We start from the raw sequence: 22747 nt of genomic DNA, 5'->3' as shown, positions 1-22747 counted from the left end.
CGGCTACAAAGGAACAGGCAGCCCTGAGCTTTGGGAACAGGCTCGTCTTTATCCTGAAAACTCGCGCTTTACAGAGATGTGTCCTCAGAGTCTGAGGAGGCTGCTGGGAGAACTTTTTTCTCCTTTCTTTAAGTCTGGTTCAGTTATTTTGAGAGTCTCACTTTGTAGGCCAGGTGGATCTGGTAACTCACTGTTTAGCATAGGCTGACTTCAGACTTGTGGTGATCCTCCTGCCTCAGCCTTCGGAGTGCTTTCACCCAGTCTAGTCCTAGAATTTACTGCAGTGACTATCCCAAAGATGAGCTATCAAAGGGACACTCATTAGAAGAGTGCAGGTCACATGTCTTCTGTTTTTTTTTTTTTTTTTTTTTTTAAGATTTTTTATTTATTTTACGTATGTGAGTGCACTGTAGCTGTCTTCAGACAAACCAGAAGAGGGCATCAGATCCCATTACAGATGGTTGTGAGCCACCATGTGGTTGCTGGGAATTGAACTCAGGCCCTCTGGAAGAGCAGTCGGAGCTCTTAACCTCTGAGCCATCTCTCCAGTCCCTGTCTTCCTGTTTATAATCATGCATTATCAGTTTGGTCGGGGAACCTTCTAGAGTTTCTTTCTTCTGGGGAAGGGGAGGGATGATAGGGTCTTGGGGTGTGGCCCACGTTGGCCCAGAACTCCAGATCTTCTGTCTGCCTCAGTCGCCCAGGGCCGAGATCACAGGTGGGTGGCACTTGGCCTGGGTCAGGAGTTTCTTTTAATTCATGTACAGATTCTTGCTGTACAATACTTGACTAATACAATTTTTTGAAATAGATCCTTAGTCTCTCACTTACAGTCAAAGTCTGTAAGTGTGAAGGTCATGTCTCAGGTCACCACATGGCATGTTTATGTTCCGGCTTTATTCTTCTCAGTGTGCTATCCACATGTGACCCTGCATTAACACTGGAGGTGGTGGCTAATACTTCACACTAACTCCTGCTTCACAACCTGCTTAGCTCAGAACCTCTGGTCAGAGCCTGCGGATGTTCCAGCTGCCTCCAGCTGATGAAGGAGTGGTGGCCTAGCTCATGCAGACTCAAGATGCAGCTCAGCTTCCTGAAGGTCAAGTGGAGTCTACAGAGCAGGAGCTGGGGAGGTATCTGGGAGCTCGGGTCAGCAAGAAGACAGCAGTGTGCAGCCAGGCTATGGGACGCTGACAAGGGACAACTGCTCCGGGACACAGCACACTGCCTGTGACGCTCCTTCGACCTAGGCTCAACACTGCTCTTCTCACTTCTCACACTGTGTGTCACGGCTCCTGTGCACTAAGGAGAAACCAGCCAGGGGATAGAGGCTTACTTGGAGGAGGTTGGCCCTCAAGGAACCAAGCTGTCTGGCTAGAGCTACATGTCACTGATAACTACAATTGTGCAAACTTACTTAGCAAAGCAGAGTTTTGAATTCATAATAGGATCTTTGTCTCAACTGCATTTCTATCCACAGGAAAAAAAATCAGAAAACCCATGTGTATTCCCTACCCATACAGCCCTGGCAGTAGCTTTGAACCCTGTGCTTTCTACCTAGATGTCAATTGTCTTGTCTTGAGTAGTTGACCACACCCTACTCCTCTCCCTCTGTCACTGTCATACAAGTGAGCTACAAGGTACACTGATGGTTAATTAGCCAGAGCAGGGCATGTGCAGGACAGTTGGGTGTGGGAATGAGAGGATGTAGGGAAAAATCAGAGATCTTAATTTAGCATTTATGGTCTTTTCTGTCAGCATCTTTAGAACATTTCTACTGTCACTACTACAACCTCACAGAAGCCGAGAAATGGAATAGAAAATTCACTATAATGCTTTACTAAAAAATGATGTCACAAGGAGCCAAAGTTGAGGGATTTAAAATGTCAAGACCTTGAAAATCATGTAAAGTATTTATGGTTGGCTCATAAGCCCAAGTGTGCTGTCGCGATCAAGAAAGGATTTGACCACATCTTCTCGTTAGACTGCACTGCCACCGAGGCCAGACTGAAGGTCCAGGCTGGCAGCATCCCTGAGACCACATGACATCTCATGCTAAGTTCTTTACATGGGAATTTTAAAACCATAACACAGTAAAACCTCATTCATATGCCCATCTATGCCAGTCCCCAACCTGAACTTGATAATCAATGAGCAGAAGCTAAAGAGCTCAAATATGGTAAGTGTGTGTACCCCTATCAGAACAATCCCTTGCCAAGTCAGAGTAAGTGAGGTGTTACTGTGTATACAAATGAACAGACAAAGAACATACAACATAAAACACACTTCTCAATGATTTCAGTGTTTCTAGGAACTCGTCATATTCAGTGCTCAGTGCACAGAGACACTCACCACTGCCAGCGCTCCCCTCTCGTTTGCTGCGAGAGCCCCCGCCGCTGTCTCTGCCTGATTTTATGCGCTACAGCAAGGAATAAGAAGACAAGTAGAGGAGAGTAAGTGACACCCCTTCAGAACACACAACCAAAGACAGTAAATTTAAAACTAATATTACCACATGACCCTCAAGACCACATCATCACCCATGAGATGATTCAACACGAAAAAGGACAGAATCCTTTTGAAAGTATGACTACCCGGAACTTACAGAGTACACACATGGCATTCCACTCAATAACAACCACCATTGCACAAAAACCAAACAGCATTTTCTTGATGAGAAGGATCAGGACAGGGGTTGGGGATTTAGCTCAGTGGTAGAGCACTTGCCTAGGAAGCGCAAGGCCCTGAGTTCGGTCCCCAGCCCCGAGGGGGGGAAAAAAAAAAAAGAGAGAAGCATCAGGATTCAAACATAATAATGGTTTGAGGAAAAAAAGTGGACATATACCTAAGGTTTGGCCAACATCTCCAATCTGTGATGATGGCATTATGTGCGAGAGAGAGAGAGAGAGAGAGAGAGAGAGAGAGAGAGAGAGAGAGAGTGTGTGTGTGTGTGTGTGTGTGTGTGTGTGTGTATGTGTGATGTATGTGTGTGTACATGTGTGCATGCACACTGGCCCACACATGTGCATGGAAGCCAAAAGTCAATGCTAAATGTCTCTTTAGTTGCCCCTTTACCTTAATTTTTGAAACAAGGTCTCTAAACCTGGAAGTAGGGATTTGGGTACGCTAGCTGGCTGGGAAGCTCTAGGGACCCTCTTGTCCCTGCCCTTCTGTGTTGGGATCACAGATGTGCCTTTTACATGGGTGCTGGTTCCTCTGGCTTGCATGGGAAGCTGTGATTTTCTTTAAAAATTTTTTCCATAACATAAGGTTCTTTGTGTTTCACTTAAGTATCAAATTTTTTAGAGTTATTTTTAATTAAATACATTATTTAATATTCATATATGCATATAATGTATTTGCATTCAACCCAACAATTCATTAACAAAATGCAATAATTGTAATATATAAGCATTAAGTGTTTCATAAAAACAAACAGCAAAAGGTCAGATAGTCCTGACAATAATAATATCATTCTTCTCTTAGATAGATCGCCACGCTAACAATCAGGAAACAGATTAAACTATAAATTAATAACTCCATAGACTATTCCATCCAATGGATATGGGATATACATTCCTCAGCAGTCCACGGGCTCTCCTCTAACAGAGGTTACATTATAGGGTACAAGGCAAGTCCTAACAGCAGCACACAAGTAAAAGTTAATCCTTTATGTCTTTTCAGTTACCACTGGATAAAACCAGAAGTCAACAGCAGGAGGAAACCACACCAAGAGCTGGAGACTGAACGCTACCCTGTGAGGGACCGGTGGGTTGTTGAAGAAATGGAGAGAAATTCACAAATTCTTAGAATTGAATGACATCAGTACTCATCAGAACCTTTGAAATATAGCCAGGAGCTCTAGGAGGAAAGTTATGGTGATGACTGCACACATTAACCGTTAGAGGGCCAGTGGGGTAGCTCAGTGGGTAAAGACACTTGCCCTGAAAGTCATGTGACCTGAACTAGATGCCCAGATCGCACTTTAAAGGCAGGAAAAGAGAATCAATTTTACAAAGTTATGCATTGTTCCAAACATGCGACCCCCAATCTCTCTCACACACAATAACACTTTCTTTTACCTAAAGAGAGCTGAAATAAATAACCTAGTGATGTATCTCAAGGTCTTAGAAAAACAAGGCTAAGTTGATCCTAAAACAATAGGCGGCAACAGATAGGGTCAGAGCAGAGTTGGTGAAATGGAGACTAAGAGAAGGATACACAGGATTACATGGAACAAAGACCGTGTCCTTGGACTAAAACAAAACACAAAGAGGTTGAAAATAGCTAGTCAATTTAACCAAATAAAGAGAAAAAAGGCTCACACTAATGACATTAAAGATGAAAAAAGTGAGGGTACTACAGATTCCAGTGAAATCCAGAGGATTATTACAGACTATATTGAAAACTTCCAAAGGACTGGAAAATTTAGAAGAAATAGATAAATTTCTAGACACATACAACTCACCAAGATTAAATTATGAAGATAGAAGTAATTTAATGTTATCTATAAATATCAATGACACTGAAGGTGCAATAGAGTCTAACAACAATATCCAGGATTGGATGGAGTCATTGTAAATTCTACCATACAATCAAAGAAAAGCTAACACCATGTTCCTCAAATTGTTCTATAAAACAGGAGGAGAAAGACAACACTATATCAAAGTCATTCTACTAATCTAACATTAGCCTAATACTAAAACTGGCTAAGGACAGAACAAAAAATTAAGGACACTATGAAACAATTTCACTGATAAACATAGGCATAAACATTCTCAATAAAATACCTGCAAACTGAATTTAAGAACACATTAAAAAGATGATACATTGTAACCAAGATGGCATCATTGCCAAGATGTAGACCAGGTCAACAGATGCCATACAGCACAGAAGCAGACTAAGTATTTCTTTTTTTTTTTTATAAAGATTTATTCATTTATTACATATAAGTACACTGTAGCTGTCTTCAGATACACCAGAAGAGGGCATCGGATCTCTTTACAGATGGTTGTGAGCCACCATGTGGTTGCTGGGAATTGAACTCAGGACCTCTGGAAGAGTAGTCGGGTGCTCATAGCCACTGAGCCATCTCTCCAGCCCCAGACTAAGTATTTCTGAATTCTATGATTGCCTCAGTAGATGCAGAAAAGGCCTTTGACATTATTTGACATTCCTTCATGATAAAAGCCTTGAGGAATCTAGGAATAGAACTAAAGAGGCCAGGTAGCCTAAGCAAGCCTACACAGAGAGAGCAATGCTGTAGGTATACAATACCCAATCTCAGAGCCACCCTATCAGAGCCACCATCAAATGTGAAGATGGCTCTTGCGTCCTGCTGAGGACACTTGGAACAGGACACTTAGGAAGAAACAAGTTTCAACAATCACCAAACTATTTTCCACCATGCTGCCCCTGTCCCCATCCACAGCCTTCCAGTCCCTTGTTTGATCCCTACGTTCCTAACAACCATAAGTCTCTCCTCTCTGTCCTGGCCCACCTTGGTCAGCTCTTGTCTGACTTTTTGGCTCACACACCATGAGAAACCTAAGCCTCTGTGACTTCTGTGATTCACCTCCTTCCTGGAGGCCAACCACACAGATGGACACTGCGGGGCACCAACGGTATAGTCTACAAACTGTTCTCTGCCCTCTCCACCCGCCTGCTGCAGTTTCTAGAGGTGGAGCATCCCATTACGCATATGGCTTCCTCCCTCACCTGCCAGACTTGCCGTTTTCCCTCTAGCTCTTCTATTCAGAGATGCATGTATGGCCCTGATGGCTTCCCCCTTGTCTCTGCTGGCTCAAGGTTTTCTCTAACATCCTTACTTCCAGATCAACATCCATGTGCACTCAAATCCAACAGATACTGGCCAGATGGCTCAGTGGATAAAAGCATTTGCTGTGCAAGCATGATCAGAGTTTTACCCCTAAACACGCAGTGGAAGCAAAGAGCCAACTCTTTAAAGATGTCCTCTGGCCTTCACACACAGTAACACATGCACACTCACATTCTTTCTGTATCTCCTTGCAGCTCTCATTCTTTCTCTTTCCCTACACACACACACACACACACACATATTTTAAAAATCAACAAATCCCACCAGAAGGAATCTTATGGGCCAACCACTGTTAATGGCTATGACAAGGGTTTTGTATACAGATCACCAAGGTGACGCTGAGGTTCAAAGAAAAGGAACTGTGATGCTTTAGTCAGCTCTTCATGTCTGACACTGCGTTCTTGATAAGGGTCTGACCAACAGAACTTCAGGCGAATACATTCTTCCTCAGCAGTTGCAGAAGAAAGCCCCCAGGGACACAGCCATGCCAACAGCAATCCCACCAGGCCACAGATCCGACTCTGGTGTGCCTGCAGGGATTCCAGGGCTGGCTGGGAGGGGAGTGAGAGGAAGAGCTCAGGAGGGACCAGGCTCCAGAGGGACCAGACAGCTCCTGTTAGGCTGGGTGGAGGAAGACAACCCCTCCCTATCACAGCGAATACACTAAAGTGATAGCCAGCAGGCGAAGGGAGGAGCCCAGGCATCTCTGAGGTGGGAAAAGAGAGGTTGAGCGGGTAGTTTATTAAAGTAATGATGCGGCAGAGCTAAAACTTGTGGAGTTAGAGGCTTAAAGAGACGCCGTGGTCAGGCCACCGCTGTGGAGTCATGGAGCTTAGCTGCAGATTCTCATCTGCATTGACTCTGCGGTCCTTCATTTTCCTCACCCCTACTTTTAATGGTGGTTCTTACATGCTTTAGCCTCCCTTCCGGCCCATCACCCACTTGGCCTTCTGGAGAAAGTGCATTAAACTATGAAAGTGAAATAGGTACAAAAGTATTATTTATGGGGGAAGAGTTGAAGTGGAAACTTAAGGGATCTTTAGAAAGTCAGTTGTATCGGATGGTGTTTTGCTGAGGTCGACACAGGCGAAGAGATGTTTTGCTAAAGCAAGCACGTGAAGGGACTTGTGGTGGAGGATTCTTTGCTAAAGACACACATGCACTGGTCTGCCTTACACTGCACTGTTGAGCTCCGTTTGTCTTGACTCCATAGAAACAGACAAGACTTCTGGTGGGGTACTGGTGGCTTCTTGCCGCTTCTTCAGACTCTGGCCAATTGGCAGAATGATGTCAGCCAACACAGACTCATGCTGAGGCAAAACCTGTGGAGGAAACATGATGTTTGGAGAGAAAATAGGACTCAACGAACTGTTTGAGCAAGAGGGGCTTGCTTGTGGAGGTAGCTTTGCGATGCTTCTTGGTCTCTCAAGTCCTCTGATCTTCGCTTCACAGAGAGAGGCACAGCTGAGAACTTCTCCTGCTCTCCACTGTTGACTCACGCAGGATCGGCTGAGGCCTGGTGGTTCCTGCTAGGTTGTGCAACTGTGGCTGCTATCCTGATGCTTCTGAACTAGACTGCTGGTATAACCATGAAGTGTTTGCAAATGGATCGAGCTACTGCTGCTGACCCGAGAACTGAACTGCTAATTTCCTGAAAACGCAGATGGGATTTGTTTCAGAAAACCATTTCTAAGCAGGTTCACTTCTCCCATATCCCTTTTCCACTACCTCTGTGGGTGCTGGGCTGGAGGGAGGCTAATGCTTTTAAGAACCATCATTAAAAGTAGGGGTGAGGAAAATGAAAGACCACAGAGTCGATGCAGATGAGAATCTGCGGCTAAGCTCTGTAACTCCACAGTGGCGGCCTGGCCATGGCGTCTGCCGGCTCCGCAGCTCCCCGGTCCACCTCAGACCCAGCCAAGGGCCAGGTCCATTTCAGAAATACGGCAGCAGCTTGTTAAAAAGCATTGTGATGCTCTTACCACATGGGAGATACAGGTTTGCTAATAAAATTCACAGTGAGTCACACTGATTTCAGGCAGGGGGTGAGGGTATAGATATGGAAGGAGTCATTGGTGCCATGACAATGAGGCTCTTAGTTCCTTGGTGCTTAAGTGAGAGGCAGCCATATAGTGGGATAAAGAGTAAAACTGAAAGCCTCGACAGCCGCCTAGCACTGCCAGCTGCCTGTGTTATCTGGCTAAGTTACTTGGCTAACTTAAAAGTTGGAAGGTCGTAATTTTGTAAAGGTCACTCTCTTTAAGAATGAATACACACACACACACACACACACACACACACACACACACACACACACACACACACTTTTAATGCCTGCACTGAGGAGGCAGAGGCAGAGGCAGGCAGATCTCGAGTTTGAGGTCAGCCTGGTCTACAGAGTGAGTTCCAGAATAGCTAGGGCTACACAGAGAAACCCTGTCTTGAGAAACCAAAAATGAAAAAATGAATATGTGTATTATGCATGTTTATGTGCACTTGTGAAATACCTGATAGCATAACATGTTCAGTGAGCTCTGCAAGTGGTATGAACAATTCTCACCCTTTCCTTTGCACACTTTTGACTAAAAAGTTATTCAGAGTAGGTCACAGTGGCCCATGGCTGCAGTGTCAGCACTTGGAAGCAGAGGCAGGACTGTGGGTTTGAGATCACCTTGGGAAACTCTGTGAGCTCCTGTCTCAGTAAATCGAAATTACTTATAAAAGTAGTGTGTCTGAATCCGCGCCCCACCCATGGTCCTGGGCTTGAACGTAGAGTTACTTCCGTACCAGGTAAGCGCTCAACACTGAGCTGTACCCCTAGTCCTTTTTAATTATTTAAGACAGTCTTGTTGAATTGCTCAGGTTGGCCACAAATTTGCCATCCTCTTGCCTTAGCCTTCTGAGTAGCTAGGATTAGCTCCCAGGTCCAGCTCTGAATTTTTAAAAGAATATTTTATTTTTTGAATAATATGAAAAAGAGATAGCACTCTTATTTTGAAAAAAGAAAAAAAGCCAATCTCATTTAGTCCGGGTGGGGGTAGTAGTAGAAGAGGAGGAGGAGGAGGGAGAAGAGGAAGAGGAAGAAGAGGAAAAGAGCAGGCCAGAGCACAGGACCTAGAAAAGGCTCTGTAGCTACTGTGGGTCTATGCTTCCCATCCATAAGAAATGTCAATCATGAATGTCTCTAGCATCACAGGATCATTGCAACAGTTGAATTAGCTAACATGGGTTGAATGCTTAGCCAAGTGCCTACCTCCCCACATACTTAGCAGCACCTCAGCTCTGAGCTACAGGCCCAGTCCCCATGGTTACAGCTAATGTCTAGCCTGGTCAATGTACTAAAGCTAACCAAGGGAAAGCTGCTACTAGAAACATGGAGAAGGCTGCTAGGATCACTCAAGAGTTGGTCACCTAAGCTCTGTGCTTTGGCTCTCCTTCCTGATGCCAACCCCCCGCTGTGTTAGCAGAAGGAAAATGGATGGTCCCGCCTTCCTCCTTTCCTTTCTGAGGATATGGTCAGGTCTGTATTTTCCAGTGGTTCCAGGTAAAATCTAGGTGAGAGGAAAGTGGTCTTGATTTCAATCGCATGACTATTGTGAAGAGTATCTCTGGTCAACTTCTCCTGCAGGAAGCAATCAAAGACTCCTTTCATCACACCAAGACTTTCCTTACATAAGCCAGGAGACAGAGCCCTGCCCCACAGCTCACAATCTAAGAACAACACACTGAAATCATTCAAGAAGCAGGCGGTCACACTGGTCAGTCCTTCCTGTCCCAGCCGCCTTCTTATTCCTGTGACCTCTCTCTTACTCTGCTCCCCTCCATTCCATGTTGATAAGCCAAACTTAAGTGGGAGAACATCCAGAAGATGCTTCCTCCATGCTTGGTGTGAGGAGAAATACTGAAGAACCGAGAAACAATGTTCTTATGCCAACAGAGTCCTGGGCAGAGGGAGGGAAAGAACAGGAGCCAGGGGCACAGAGTCTGTGGGAGCCAAATAGGTTTCAGAGAAACTGGAGAGGGATTAGAGGTCTTTGATACTTCGCAGACAGGACTAAGACTTTTCGTATAAAGAGACTGGTGTATGGAATGCTAAGGAGAAACTGTAATGACAGATGATGTCTAAGTGACAATAGGTGTCACAGGTTACAATGAGGCCAGTGAGAAAGTGTCTGAGGAGGCCCCACAGGCACAGAACTGCTAATATTGTGATAAGTGAGACAGGCATGGGAGATACTGAGTGAGCTATTCAGGATAAGAATTAACTACAAGCTGGGTGTTGTGGTACGCGCCTTTAATCCCGGCACTCAGGAGACAGAGGCAGGCAGATCTCTGAGTTCAAGGCTAGGGATCTATAAAGTGAGTTCCAGGACAGCCAGGGTTACACAGAGAAAGCCTGTCTCAAAAAACAAAAAACAAAAAACAAAAACAAAACAAAACAAAAAAAAGAAAAAAAGAAAAAACTAACTGCAGATTTTTAAAAATCATTTATTGGTTAAAAAGATTTCTCTAATCTCTTAGGGTCCTATACAAATAGGTTGTTCTTGTGATGTTTAAATATTCCCTGATATACAGTTTATATGATCAACTGTATCCTTCCAATGCCAAGGCTTGCCAAATACTGGTCTAATCCCTCCAGGATACCTTCTCACAAGAAACCATTCGTTTCACCATAAAACAAAGTTTTATTTTTTCAAAGTACAGATGTATGAAATAGCCCAGGTCTACACAGGAAATAAGGAAAAAATACTTAATAAATACATAAGTGTGTTGATGCAGGGGAACTAAAAGGCTGTGTAGTAACTGGAGGAGGAAAACTCATCTCAATTCATTTACATTTAGTAAAGTTCTTGTGGGTATTAGTCCAAAGATGTCGGCCAGATTTTAGAAACAGTCCTGCTACTGTAGAGAGGCTGTAATGAGGCAGAGGGCAAGAGATGAGACAAGCACCAAGGGAGACGGAGGAGCAGGGCAAAAGGACTCTCATAGAGACCATGCATGAACAGCAGGGCACCTACACTGACTCCACCCAGGCCCACGTGAAGACGGGAGTAAGTTAGTGCTGAATGCCCAGGAAGCCTTTGTAGTCAATGCTCCCTAAAGCTCAGGCTTGCATTAAAGCCACTGAGGCCCTGGAGTAGTGCCACACACCTGGAGCTCCAGCAGGCCGAGGCTCACAGGAGCTGCACAAAGTTCTACATAACCCTAGGATGGGCTACATAGTAAGACCCTGTCTCAAAAATAAAAGCTGCTTATGAACTCTCTGTAAGGAAACGCTAAGAAGCTAAGAGACTCCTTCTGAGGGCTGGGAAGGAACTCTTCCTCCTAGAAGTCTAGGAAACCAGGCACCAGGGCCAGAGGCTGCAGAAGTGACTGTATCCGTGGAAACTTGGGCTCACTGTAGATTGTAAGGACTTGGAACTGAGCGCTTGTTCAGCACAGAGACTCCGTCTGTACATGCACCCACGGTACTATATTAGGGTCTCATATAATGAATTCAATCCCAAAACGTGCTTTGTTTAAGTACATACTTTTTGGATTCTTATTAAATACACAATCACAGTCATAATCATTTCAACTTTTTCTTACAATGGTTTATGTGTCACAGTGTGTAATTTCATTAGCATTTGGTACAGAGCAGAGATTAGCCAGTATAGTAGGTTTTAATAGTGTAGCCTAGCTTAGCAAATAAATACCAGCTTGATATTTTAAAGACTTTTAAAACAAAACGAGTTTGCTTATACTATTTTTACAAGAGATCAGTCATACCTTAGAAGCAGACAGCCAGCCACATTCTGCAAGCATGTGTGGAATCGGACCTTTTCTAAAGCCAGGATAATTGCGTTTTTGAAACAAGTCATTTGCCACTTCATTGTTCCTCACTTAGAAATATACTTCGAGCTGGGCATAGTGGCATGAGCTTTTAATCCCAGCACTAGGAAGGCTGCGGCAAGAGAACCTCTGAGGTCAAGGCCAGCCTGCATAGTGAGTTCCAGGACTACATAATGAGACCTTGTCTTGAACAACCAACCAAACAAAGGGTTTTATTTTAATATAGCAATATTAGCTTTAAGAATGTGATGAAGTATGAATATTAAAAACATACAACCTAAATGTTCTAGCTCCAATGAGGAGCGAGGACTCTGGGGAAGTAGAAGCCATGCCATTTCATCTGCTGCAGAAGTGGACTGAGAAGATCTGCTGGCTGTGACCCTGCACCATGCCTCATGGTGCTTGCTGCACTGTGCTCCACACAGACCCCCAAGAACCAGTGCTGATGCACAGCAAGGGGCAGGTTTTCATGGGACACACTTCTCACCAATAAAAATCAAATTTCCAAATTAACTTCCAAGTTACTCCATCCTCCTGAAAACGGCAGCAATTTATCTATTAGTTCTCCACTAGGACCCTGCCCTGAGAACCTGCCCTACAGAGACCAGACTTCAAACCTAGGCTGTAACTCAGTGATCTTTCTACTGTAACAGAGCAGAAGGGGAAATTCTGCCCCTTCTTCCCTTGCCAGACAAGAACTGAACCCAGGACCTGTGTGCTAGGAAAGAACTCTACCTTAAGGTACAGTTCCAGCTCCTCACCTCTGCTTTAAATACTGCTTTTCAGTTGATCATTGCTTTACTTGCTAGGGGAAATGACTGTCATTTAAATAGTAAACATGCAGTGCTTTAAATGCAAACGTTTGCTCGTGACTGAATGTACAAATCATTCTCAGATTTTCTACTGGCTTCTAAGACACCTTCTTGTTTTCAAAAATGGCATACGCAATATAGATACCATTAGAGCCCTTTAAGCAGAACGTGTTTCTCCTTCCCCCAAATCTCTCACGCACTCCTCTGTCCTCCCCTTGTGCCCCCAACCCATCTCTTTCACGTGTCACGTGTCCTTATGTCCACCCCCATGGGCATAAGCACCCATTTTTACCCTCTCTTGGTCGTCTCCTCTCTAGGTTTTATGATTTACAAATACACACACACACACACACACACACACACACACACACACACACACACACACACACAGAGGCTGGGATGCACTTGTGAAAGAGAATATGTGGGTTCTGTCTTTCTGAATTTGAGTTGCCTTACTTAATATTATATTTCCAGATCCATTCATTTTCCAGCAAGTTTCACTGTTACAATTAAAAAAATTCCAACTCTGCCTTCTGATCCAAGCTCCCAGCCCTGTGCACTTCAGCTACAGCAGGCTGATACTTTGAAAATTAAGAGACAGTAGTTTTCGGCCCATAAGAGATACCTGTTCCCGCATTTCTTTCATTTTTTCCAACCTCTTGAGTTTTGTGGCATATTCTTGAACTTCTTTTAATCCAATATCTGTGCAGAGACGAACCAAGAAACGCAAACCTAAATTTTAAAAAAAAGGAAATTAAGAAGGAAAGCTGCACGGAGCAGTTTCAATCCTATGAGCCAGCAATCCTGGCCTTCCGGCAGAGGTTTGACACTCCAACATTTCATTTTCTCTTAGAATTATGGCCAGGTATACCCCTTTCATCCCACCAGACACAAGCAGATCTCTGTGAGTTCGAGGCTGCCTGGTCTATAGAGTGACTGCCAGAACAGCCAGGGCTACACATTGAGAACTTCTCTTAGCCCCTACCCCACCCCAAACCCATAACTACATCTTGCAATCTCTAGACCTGGGAGAACTGACTTCCTTGTAGGTGTCAGACCATGGGAAGAACAAGGTACAAGGAAATCATTGGTTGAGAACTCAGCTGAAACATCTGATAATGGGTCAATGACACATACATACATACATACATACATACATACATACATACATACATACATACACGGAAAGATTCCCGAGACTTGGCTACAAAATGTAGGCTGTACAGGAAAAGATGGAGATGATGATGCCACCAGTAAATGTTCTATTTACTGTTGCTAAATTCATTCTTTTTAATCAATATTATTCACATTAAAGAAACATATACTTTATAGTCAGGCTTGAAGGCCAATATCAGATATGTATAAGAATTACAAGAGAGAGTGGCTGTGTGCACCTTTGAGCTGATGGCAAGGGGAGGAACTAGAATATCTGCACACGTTGCCTCTGCCTGTGCGCTCTTCCCATCCACCCCACACTTCCACTCCTGGAATTTCTATGTGTGTTCATCACTTTGCTGCATGAAACAGTAATCACTTACATACATTTCACACAACATGTGCAGTTGTGCTTACACAAATGACTTACTTAGTTAGAGACAAGTGGTCTCCTGCACCCCGGAGTGGCCTACAATTCATTATGTAGCTGGGCTAGCCCATGACTTCTAAGCCTTCTGTCTCCCCTCCCAGGCAAGCGACACCATGCCCAGCTTCAGCAATGCTGGAGACCAACTCAGGGCTCCGTGGTTGCTGGGCATGTATTCTACCAAGTTATAGTTCTCATCTCTAAAACAGTTTCTAATACCTGAAAGATATCAATGATATGCTGAAGTTGTATTTATTTAATTGGAAAAAGTAGTTCCAAATATGCCTATTCCTTGGGATGAGTTACAAAGCAGAAGATTCCATGAATCCAAATTTCCAACCACTCAGGCTCCTGGTAGGAACTCAATTCCAGCCTCCAGGAGCCTGTGCCAGCTTCCAGGGGCAACATCAGTGTCTGAGTCACTGCATCCCTTTCCACAGGAGTGGAGTACTGCTCACCAGGAGGTGCTGGCACTGTCATGGTTTTGTCCACCATTATACAGGTTTGTATTCTCTGCCTGTTCTCAGTGTGATGCCCAAGCTGTTTGTCTAGCTTCCTTCAGTACTGCTGGGCTGCAGCACCTACCATCCTGCCAGGCTTAAACCACACTTCTTGACAGCCTTAGAATAAGGAGGTATGCAGCATATTTCTTTCTTTACCACAACTGCCATCAAAATTATACTTTATAACTGTTAGCTAGATGCTAACTTAATTTCTATCCCTATTTATTTTATTGAACATAGAAAAAATCCCATTTGAGCTCTAAAGTTTGAGTCAGTATTCTAGTGAACTTCCAAATTAAGTTTTAAGCCAGCCCTTTGCATCTCCAAGAAGCGAGATGAGTGTATTTGCTAGGTCCTAAGTTTCTAAGAGTATGGTTCTGTAGCGTTCACATGCAGGGGTAGACTGTCCCACTGCCATTGGTACTTGGTGTTCGGCACTGCTGACAGCCACCTGTGCCTGGCTTTCTTTGTAGATGAGTTCTTTTCTGTTCTGGAATGTTTTCTTCTATTGTATCTGTGATTTCCGCTTTTGTTCCATTGTTCAGGTTTACTCAATGGCAACAAACATCCTTCAATTAGATTTGTCTCTCCTGATTGCCTTTTTTTTTTTTTTTTTGGGAGGGGTCTCAACTGAACATGTGTGTGTAACTTTAAAATTATTATTGTTTTAATTGTGTGTGTGTGTGTGTGTGTGTGTGTGTGTGTGTGTGTGTGTGTGTGTGTGTGTGTGTAGTAGGGGTGTTAAACTGAGGTATCAGACTCATGCCTTTACCCTTTGAGCCATCTATCTCTTCAGCCCTCTCTTGGCTTCTTTATTAAATTCTTATAGGCTGTATCTTTTGTTTTCTCTGCCAACACCTCCCAGTTTTCCAACCACTTGACTTTAATTCTCTCACATCTTTAGTTTCCAGATGGGCCTTTCTTGTGGGCACTCTTGCCAATCACACTTCGTTTGTGTCACCCTGTTGTCCTTTCACTTCTTGTTTCTGAGACAGAGGGGGCAACTACTTCTTCCTATCCTCTTCTGGTTCCTATAACAACTTCAACCCTTCCTTTAGACTACTAGTCAATAGAGTAACACTGGTTTATTATCAGCGATTGTTAATGCACACATTAGCAGTCTGATCACTACCTCACAGATGACTGATCCTATGGACCTGTTTATCTCCTTGGTAAACTGTACTTCCCACTGCTCCATGCCAGCTCTCCCGTCTGGGGCTCAGACGAGGAGACATCTGCCCAGACTCTAGTTGCCAACAGAGAAGACTGTGGTCTTCCTCGTCCTGCTCTGCTGTACAAACAGAACCCTGTCCTCCTGCTTCAGCTGACTCTTCAGTTCTCTCTTGTGTGAGTGCCAGCTCTTGTCAGAACAAGCGTGCCCACTGTCTCTGGGCACCTGCACTCCCACAGACGCTGGTGTTCATTGCTGTGCTTCTGTGGCACGTCTGCAGTTTCTCTGTTTATACCACACCTTTCCCTGCAGCCAACAGATGGTCACCTCTCCCGCCCTTAAAGAAAAAGTTCCCTAGACTACACATTCTGAAGTGAGCCACTCCTCACTAACACCTCATATTTCACGCCTGCTGCTCTTCTCTTTCTGCCTCTACTTCCCCAGTGACTTTCTCAGATCAGTGTTTCTGGCTGGTGACTTCTACATTTCTTTTTTCTCAGTGCTAGGTCAAAATTACTACCTAAGTCACCTGTGTGCACATTCCCTTCGCAGTTTATAATTCGAGGACAGTTAATGCTTTGTGAATGATATACCAATGTCTCTCTCTTCTGCCCTGCCCCAGAAGAGCAGCTTAGAGGCAATTCACAGAAAATAGAAATGACTAGTTCCAAGGGCAGCTTGAGTTATACACTAAGTTCTGGCCTAGTGTGGCCTAAAGGAGTCTCAACTTAAACAAACAAAACCCCAACACAGTTTTGGTAGCTGTCCTCTGAAATGCATGGTATCATCTGTAAGGCTGCAAATTAGGCCAATTCTTAAGTTTTAAAAGTTTTCTTACTTTGTGTGTACAGATATTCTGCTTGCATGTATGTCTGTGCACTACATGTATGCAGTTTTCTGAGAAGCAGACCACTGTACTGTTGTGTTCACCAGAAAAATGATTCTACTTCAGATAACACTCCCCAAATTTCCCCACCTATAACTCCAGTTATGATAGCACTTGTTTTGAAAATTATATAAAGTCCCCTTAGGTATTTCTTATATGTACATAATCATTAATTTAATTTTAAGGCAACTCTTAAAATACTCTATAAAGAAAAAATAAAATAAAATGTGGCCTTGCTGGCCCTGAGTCAAAGCATTGTGGCTACTCCAGTGGTTTGCATCAGGAAGCAATGTCACCCTCTGAGGGACATTTCAGCAAGACTGGAGACTTCAGGTTTCAATAACTGGAGCAAGGAGGGCACTAACATCTAGGTGGAGTCCAAGCATCTGCTTATGTTAGCCTGCACTCCAGGATCAACTGTTGGGCTCACAAAGGTCCTTTTGCCCACAGATCACCAGAGAAACCAGGAGCATTGAGCACACAGGGTCCTCTTATAGAAGATAGAACACCCATTTTCCTGTGAAGAAGCCTGGGGGTGGATTTTGTTAAGGATCTAGTGACTTTTCTGCTATCTGTGGAGAAAGAAGTGGACATGGCAGACCTCACCCACCTTTTGCTATAGAGGCAGAACTCACCCAAATTCCCCAGAATGATTATCCCAGACTCCTCCTTCCTGAGCTTTATTACAAATCTGGAATTGGACTGGTTGTTGCCTGGAAACATTTTCCCAAATTGCACTGTTTTCCATATGCTGACAATGACCCGTCTGGCATAAGACTCTCCTGTCTGATCCTGCAGGGACCCCTCAATCAACTACTTTCATATATATCCCTGGACCGCTGGCTCCTGAGGGGTCTCTCATGTGACTGAGACTAAGAACCACATTGAAAGGTGTTTAAACAGAAACAGAAAATAGATGCCCGGCTGCACTGCAAACATAAAGAGCCTTTGAGGAGGAGCTAGAAGTCTGCACGCTTAGGTGCCCTGCAAGTGAGTGCCCTTAGGCCACTTGCTCACCCATGTCCGCCTGCTGCAGTTGTGAGCCATGGACCTAGTGACCAGCGTTAGACACTTCACCAGCTCTGCAGTGCTGCTCTTACAAGAGCCAGGCTGAGACTGCCCACTCCTTGGATCGGGCCGCACCATCAGAAACCTGGGCTCAGGAGACAAGTGTTTTCACTGTAATGGGATGCGTGTATTTATTATTTTTGAGGACAAAATGAAAAAGACTTTTCAAAGATCTTCTCTCTGCTACAGAGCTGTTCTCAACACCTCCCACACCTCTCAGTGACTATCATCATCACATGAATGAAGAGATTTCTTCTCAAGGAACTGCTCTTCGCTTTTTAACAAAAGTGGTAAAAATTCTAAGCTGACTATGACTTTCTGCTTTTCTTTGACTCCAAGGCAACTCAGGATGAAACTGACAGTTTAGTGGTGATGTGCAGTGGATGAAAGTGACTATTTTCTATTTTTCTTAGACCAGACTTTACAGTTGCTGCTGTAATCCTTTTCATTATCACTGTGAAAGGCTTCATATCCATAGTACAACAAGAGGGGGGATACATGGATGGTCTGTACATGTGCACTGTGGCTGAGAGTGCCTACCCATATACATACACATACATACATATATGTGTGTGTGTGTGTGTGTGTGTGTGTGTGTGTGTATGCAGACTCCATTAAAAATCCTACAAATGCTTTCTCTATAAAACATCCCTGTTTATGTGAACTCAGGTAACTGAGGTGACCATGAACTCTGAACTCCTGACCCTTCACCCCCTCTGTGCTGGGCCCACAGGTGTGGTCAGCCTGGTTTAGTTGCTGTGCTTAGTTCACGCCAGGCAAGCCTTCTGCCAGTGGTGCTTCAGCTGCTTTCCCCCAAGCTGGTTCTTAAACCTTATCATAAAAGCTTGAGATGTAGATTTGTTTAATAATAAATAGAATGAGTTACTATACTTAAACCCATCAACAACTAAATTCTATAAAAATGCATACTTATGGAGTCAAATTTTCTGACTAAATAAAAACTTTTAAACATATGTGGCACAACTGAGGCATCCTTTACACGTACAGTCGCTATAGCAAATTTAATTACCTATTAGAACACAGGATGTGCTCCTTGCCTTCAAAGTTCTAAAACGTAAGGTCACTTACATTCAACATTCTCTGGAAATTTCCTGTGAATCTCTTTGTAAGTATCTAATGCCTTTTGGTAGTTACCTGTAAATAAAGGAAAAGTAAAATACAGTGGCTGGCTATATAGAGTTATAGAAACCTTATTAAATTTAATAAAAATTTTGAGTCTAATCCAAAGCATTGGCATACTTTAATGGATTAGTAGAAGGCATTCATGTTTGCCACAAGCAAGCATGCATCCTTCTTGAATAATTCTGGGAGAAAATATACTGTGTGGTGTTTATGCCTTGCAGCACGTGGAGCAGACGGAGGAAGGCTGCTGAGGAGAGGCCAACCTGACCACACAGAGAATGTCAGGTCAGCCAGGCTGACACAGTGAAACCAGGCTAAAACAACAAAACATAAACAAACTTGAAAAAGGTTAGAGTAGAAAGAAATGGTTGAAATTTAGTTTTTACTTCTCAACAGAAATAATTCAGCAGCTAACATTAAGATCCACTCAGAGCTTGAGGTGCGGCTTGGTGATCCTGTATAATTAATGTGCACCTCACAGTCAAACTGTCCATCTGACAGGAGCCCTCTAGCGCCCACTTTAGGCCCACACTGTTTCTAATGTGTATCCGGCCGGGCCACTCGGAAGACACTGACAGGCACCAGGAAACCTCCCACGTGCAGGTGAGCAGTGACGACCTCAGCCTACACTTCCTGTGGGGGTGACAGCTGACTTTTCCTGGGCATTTTATGGTCTATGGAGGGTTTGTACACTTCTTCGCACTGGCCTCCTAGTTGAATCTCTGGCATTCTAAGCTACAGGCACCACTAGGACAGAAACATAAGCCTCTGCACCTAGTGATCTCTGTTATGATTACAGAGTTCGCTGTCCCAGTTCTGAATTAAGAATCACTCAGGCAGAAAATGCAAATGAAACTAAAATAAAAAGAGTATTTTGTGGTTAACTTTGAGAAACAACCTATTTTAGGCAAGTTAGTGGAATACATGATTAGCCCTACCTTGAAGTCTTGGTGTACTCAGGCTTGCTGTCAAATTCAAGCCCAGTGCAAACCCCCTGCCCTTGCCCCAAACAAAACTAAAACATGCCCACTTTGTAAGCATAACCTTTTCTGTATGTAGTAATTATTATGTTTTTTAACATGATATGGTTCAATTATGTGTAGCTATTTAGAAAGCCAATGTTTAATAATAACATTCAATTGGAACATGTTTATATTCACAATTATCCAAAAGAAAAGACTCAAACTAAATAAGAAATGAAAAAAGTCAAAACATTTACCACTTCTTCTAAAACAGCTAGCTACCATCAGCTGCCATTTCACTTGTGTGGGTCTATAAAAGCAAGAAATTAGTGGAAATTAGAGACAGAACAAAAGTAATAAGACTGTGAAACATTCATTAAGTTTTCTACCTCTAATTCCTTCTGACCTTTTGTTTATTTAATCTACATTAATAATATACAGGCCCACATATTTAGACCTAAAAAACAAAACAAAAAAAAAATCCAGCAACAAAAACAACCCCACCCTAAGGTCTGAAGGAGGAACAGCCTCCTAGTTAGGTCCCTAGGTTAGCCTCCTAGGGACCTAGTTAATACTTCCTGCTCTTTAACTCTCCCTTCTACTTACCCAGTGGCTTTCGGACAGTCTTCCAATGCCAACCTAGTTTGATGGCAAGCCTGCCAGCTTTGGGACTGGACAGAGCTGGGCCTCAACCTCAGCACACTATGTGGCAAATTATTAATTGTAAGTCCCACTGCTCACACACCTATCCACTGCAATCTAAATAAAATATGTAGTACACTATATACTTTCTCTCTGACACCTGTCACCTTCTCACCCACATGCTATATCCAGGGTTCTAACTCAGTTTATATACCTTCCAGTCCCTTTCTGCCTCTCCAGTCCTCTTCCACTAGACATTGTCAAACCTTCAGCTTCTGCAAATCCAGGCAGGAGCTGGATTCCAGGTCACGTGCACTCCCTTTGTCAGAAGGCCTGTCCCAGCCTCTGACGTCTTTCACAACCTGCAGAGTCAACTACTCTATGCCAGCTCCTAATACGGAGTCTCGGCACTGCACTGCACTGCACTGCACTGCACTGCACTGCACACAGGGGTTTTATCTTTGTCTTTGAGCGCCAGCGTCACCCTTCCTCTTCACATTATGACTAGCATCTGACACCCACGGCCGACAGACCAAGTGACAGACAGAAGATTCACTCACCTTTGCTTCCTTTGGATGTCTTTCTAGGAGCAACATGGCTAGGTCCTATGATGGTTATCACACCACTGCTAGGGTCCTATGGTGAGGCTAATGCTTCTTTCTGAGCATTTGCAAGCTATTTACATGAAATAACATTTCACCTTTTCCCTCATTATTTTTTAATTCTTTGAGAATTTCAAGCATGTATGCAATGAAATATGATAATACCCATCCCTACTTTCCCCTCCAACTTTCCCAGGCCCCATACCAACACATCTCATTCCCAAGGCCTATCTCTGTTTAAATTCCTGACTAAGTCCCACTCTACTGCCCGAAATGCTGCTGATTTTTGTTTCTGCAGAGTTGTAGAAGCCTTTGTATATTTTGGGTAGTGACTTATTCTGTGGGTTGCTTTTGTACTCTTGTTTCATTTAATAAGCAGAAGATTGAAAATTTGATGAAGTCTAATTGTCTATGTCTGTGTTTTGATGTCATTTCTAAGAGTTCTGCCACACTCAATGGCATTAACAATTTTTACCAAGAATTTTGTGTTTTGTAATTTTTAGTTTTACATTTATTTGGGTCTTTAATCCACTTTAAGTTAATTTTTGTATACGGGGTAAGCTAAAGTTTCATTTATTTTTCTTTTGTTTTGTTTTGAGATGGAGAACTGACTGATTTGTAGCCCGGCATGGCCTTGAACTCTCAATCCTTCTGCCTCAGCCCCAGAGTACTGGAATCACTGGTGTATAACACCAGTTGGCTTCAAACTTTTCCTGCCATGTAAATATCTAGTTTGTCAACATCTTTTTAGTAGAAAAGACTGTCCTTTCTTTGTGTGGTTTTGATGCCTGTGTAGGAGATCACCATCGCATGTAGGAGAGAGCTGATTCTGGGTTCTTCTGTCTGTCTTTCCAGCCCCCGCATCACACTATTTTACTATGGTACATGCAAGCACATTTTGAAAATAGGAATTCTGAGTTTTCTAACTTTGTTCCTTTTTGGATTGACTATTTGGAATCTCTCAAGATTCTTTATGATTATTAGAGTGGATTTCTCATATCTGTAAAAATACTATGGAGACTGTGATAGGGAGAGCCTTGACCTTAAGATCACTCTGATAGTACTGTTAACCACACTGGTCTTAGATCCACGTATTTGGTGTCTTTTCACTTTTTTGTCCTTAATCTCTTGCAAGAGTGAGTCACAGCTTTAATTGCATGCTTTTTAGCTACATGATTTAATGAATTCTTAGTTCCTTTATAAATGGTATTACTTTTACCAATTTTATAGTTGTCCTTTTGAACTATTTATTTATTCAAGTCTACAGAAATACAAAAAGATTCTCATGTGATTTTCACATGCTACAACTTTTCTGAATTCATTTATTGTATTTCAATTTTGTGCATACATTCATCAAATTTTTTTTCATTTTTCTTTTTTTTGGAGCTGGGGACCGAACCCAGGGCCTTGCGCTTGCTAGGCAAGCGCTCTACCACTGAGCTAAATCCCCAACCCCCATTCATCAAATTTTGATATGTAAGATCACCTTTATGATCAGAGATTTCGGGACTTTAAATATACCTGTCTTCTGGCCTTCAACGTTTCTGCTGAGCACTCTGCTTAATCTTGCCTGGAATGCTTTGTATATGATGATGTACCTCGATGCTCTCAAGACTTCCTCAGTAGTATGGCTAGAGAGTCTCGCTGGGAGTCTCTTGGGCTTTTCCCACTTTCAGTTTACTGAGCTCTGTAGACACACAACCCA

General features: G+C 43.3%; 1 protein-coding gene across 15 annotated transcripts in view; it reads right to left on the bottom strand.

The window, feature by feature from the left end:
* Ift88 (intraflagellar transport 88) overlaps positions 1-22747 on the bottom strand; it is a 94901-nt gene that overhangs the window by 10983 nt on the left and 61171 nt on the right. For 10 of the 15 annotated variants that reach the window (XR_015638020.1, XR_015638018.1, XR_015638019.1 and 7 more), the window contains 4 exon segments: positions 20056-20108; positions 18783-18848; positions 13109-13215; positions 2353-2419 (listed from right to left, as the gene is read on the bottom strand). Coding sequence is in view for 7 of the 15 variants with exons in the window: in XM_087585685.1 (XP_087441811.1) it covers positions 2353-2419; positions 13109-13215; positions 18783-18848; positions 20056-20108 (293 nt within the window). In the remaining 8 variants the exon portion in view is untranslated. 15 annotated transcript variants of the gene reach the window in all.

This window comes from Rattus norvegicus, chromosome 15 (assembly GCF_021556685.1).
Source record: "Rattus norvegicus strain SHRSP/BbbUtx chromosome 15, alternate assembly SHRSP_T2T, whole genome shotgun sequence".
NCBI classification, from domain to species: domain Eukaryota; kingdom Metazoa; phylum Chordata; class Mammalia; order Rodentia; family Muridae; genus Rattus; species Rattus norvegicus.
The sequence above is the reverse complement of the archived record's forward strand: the minus strand, read 5'-3'. Positions and strand labels throughout refer to the sequence as shown.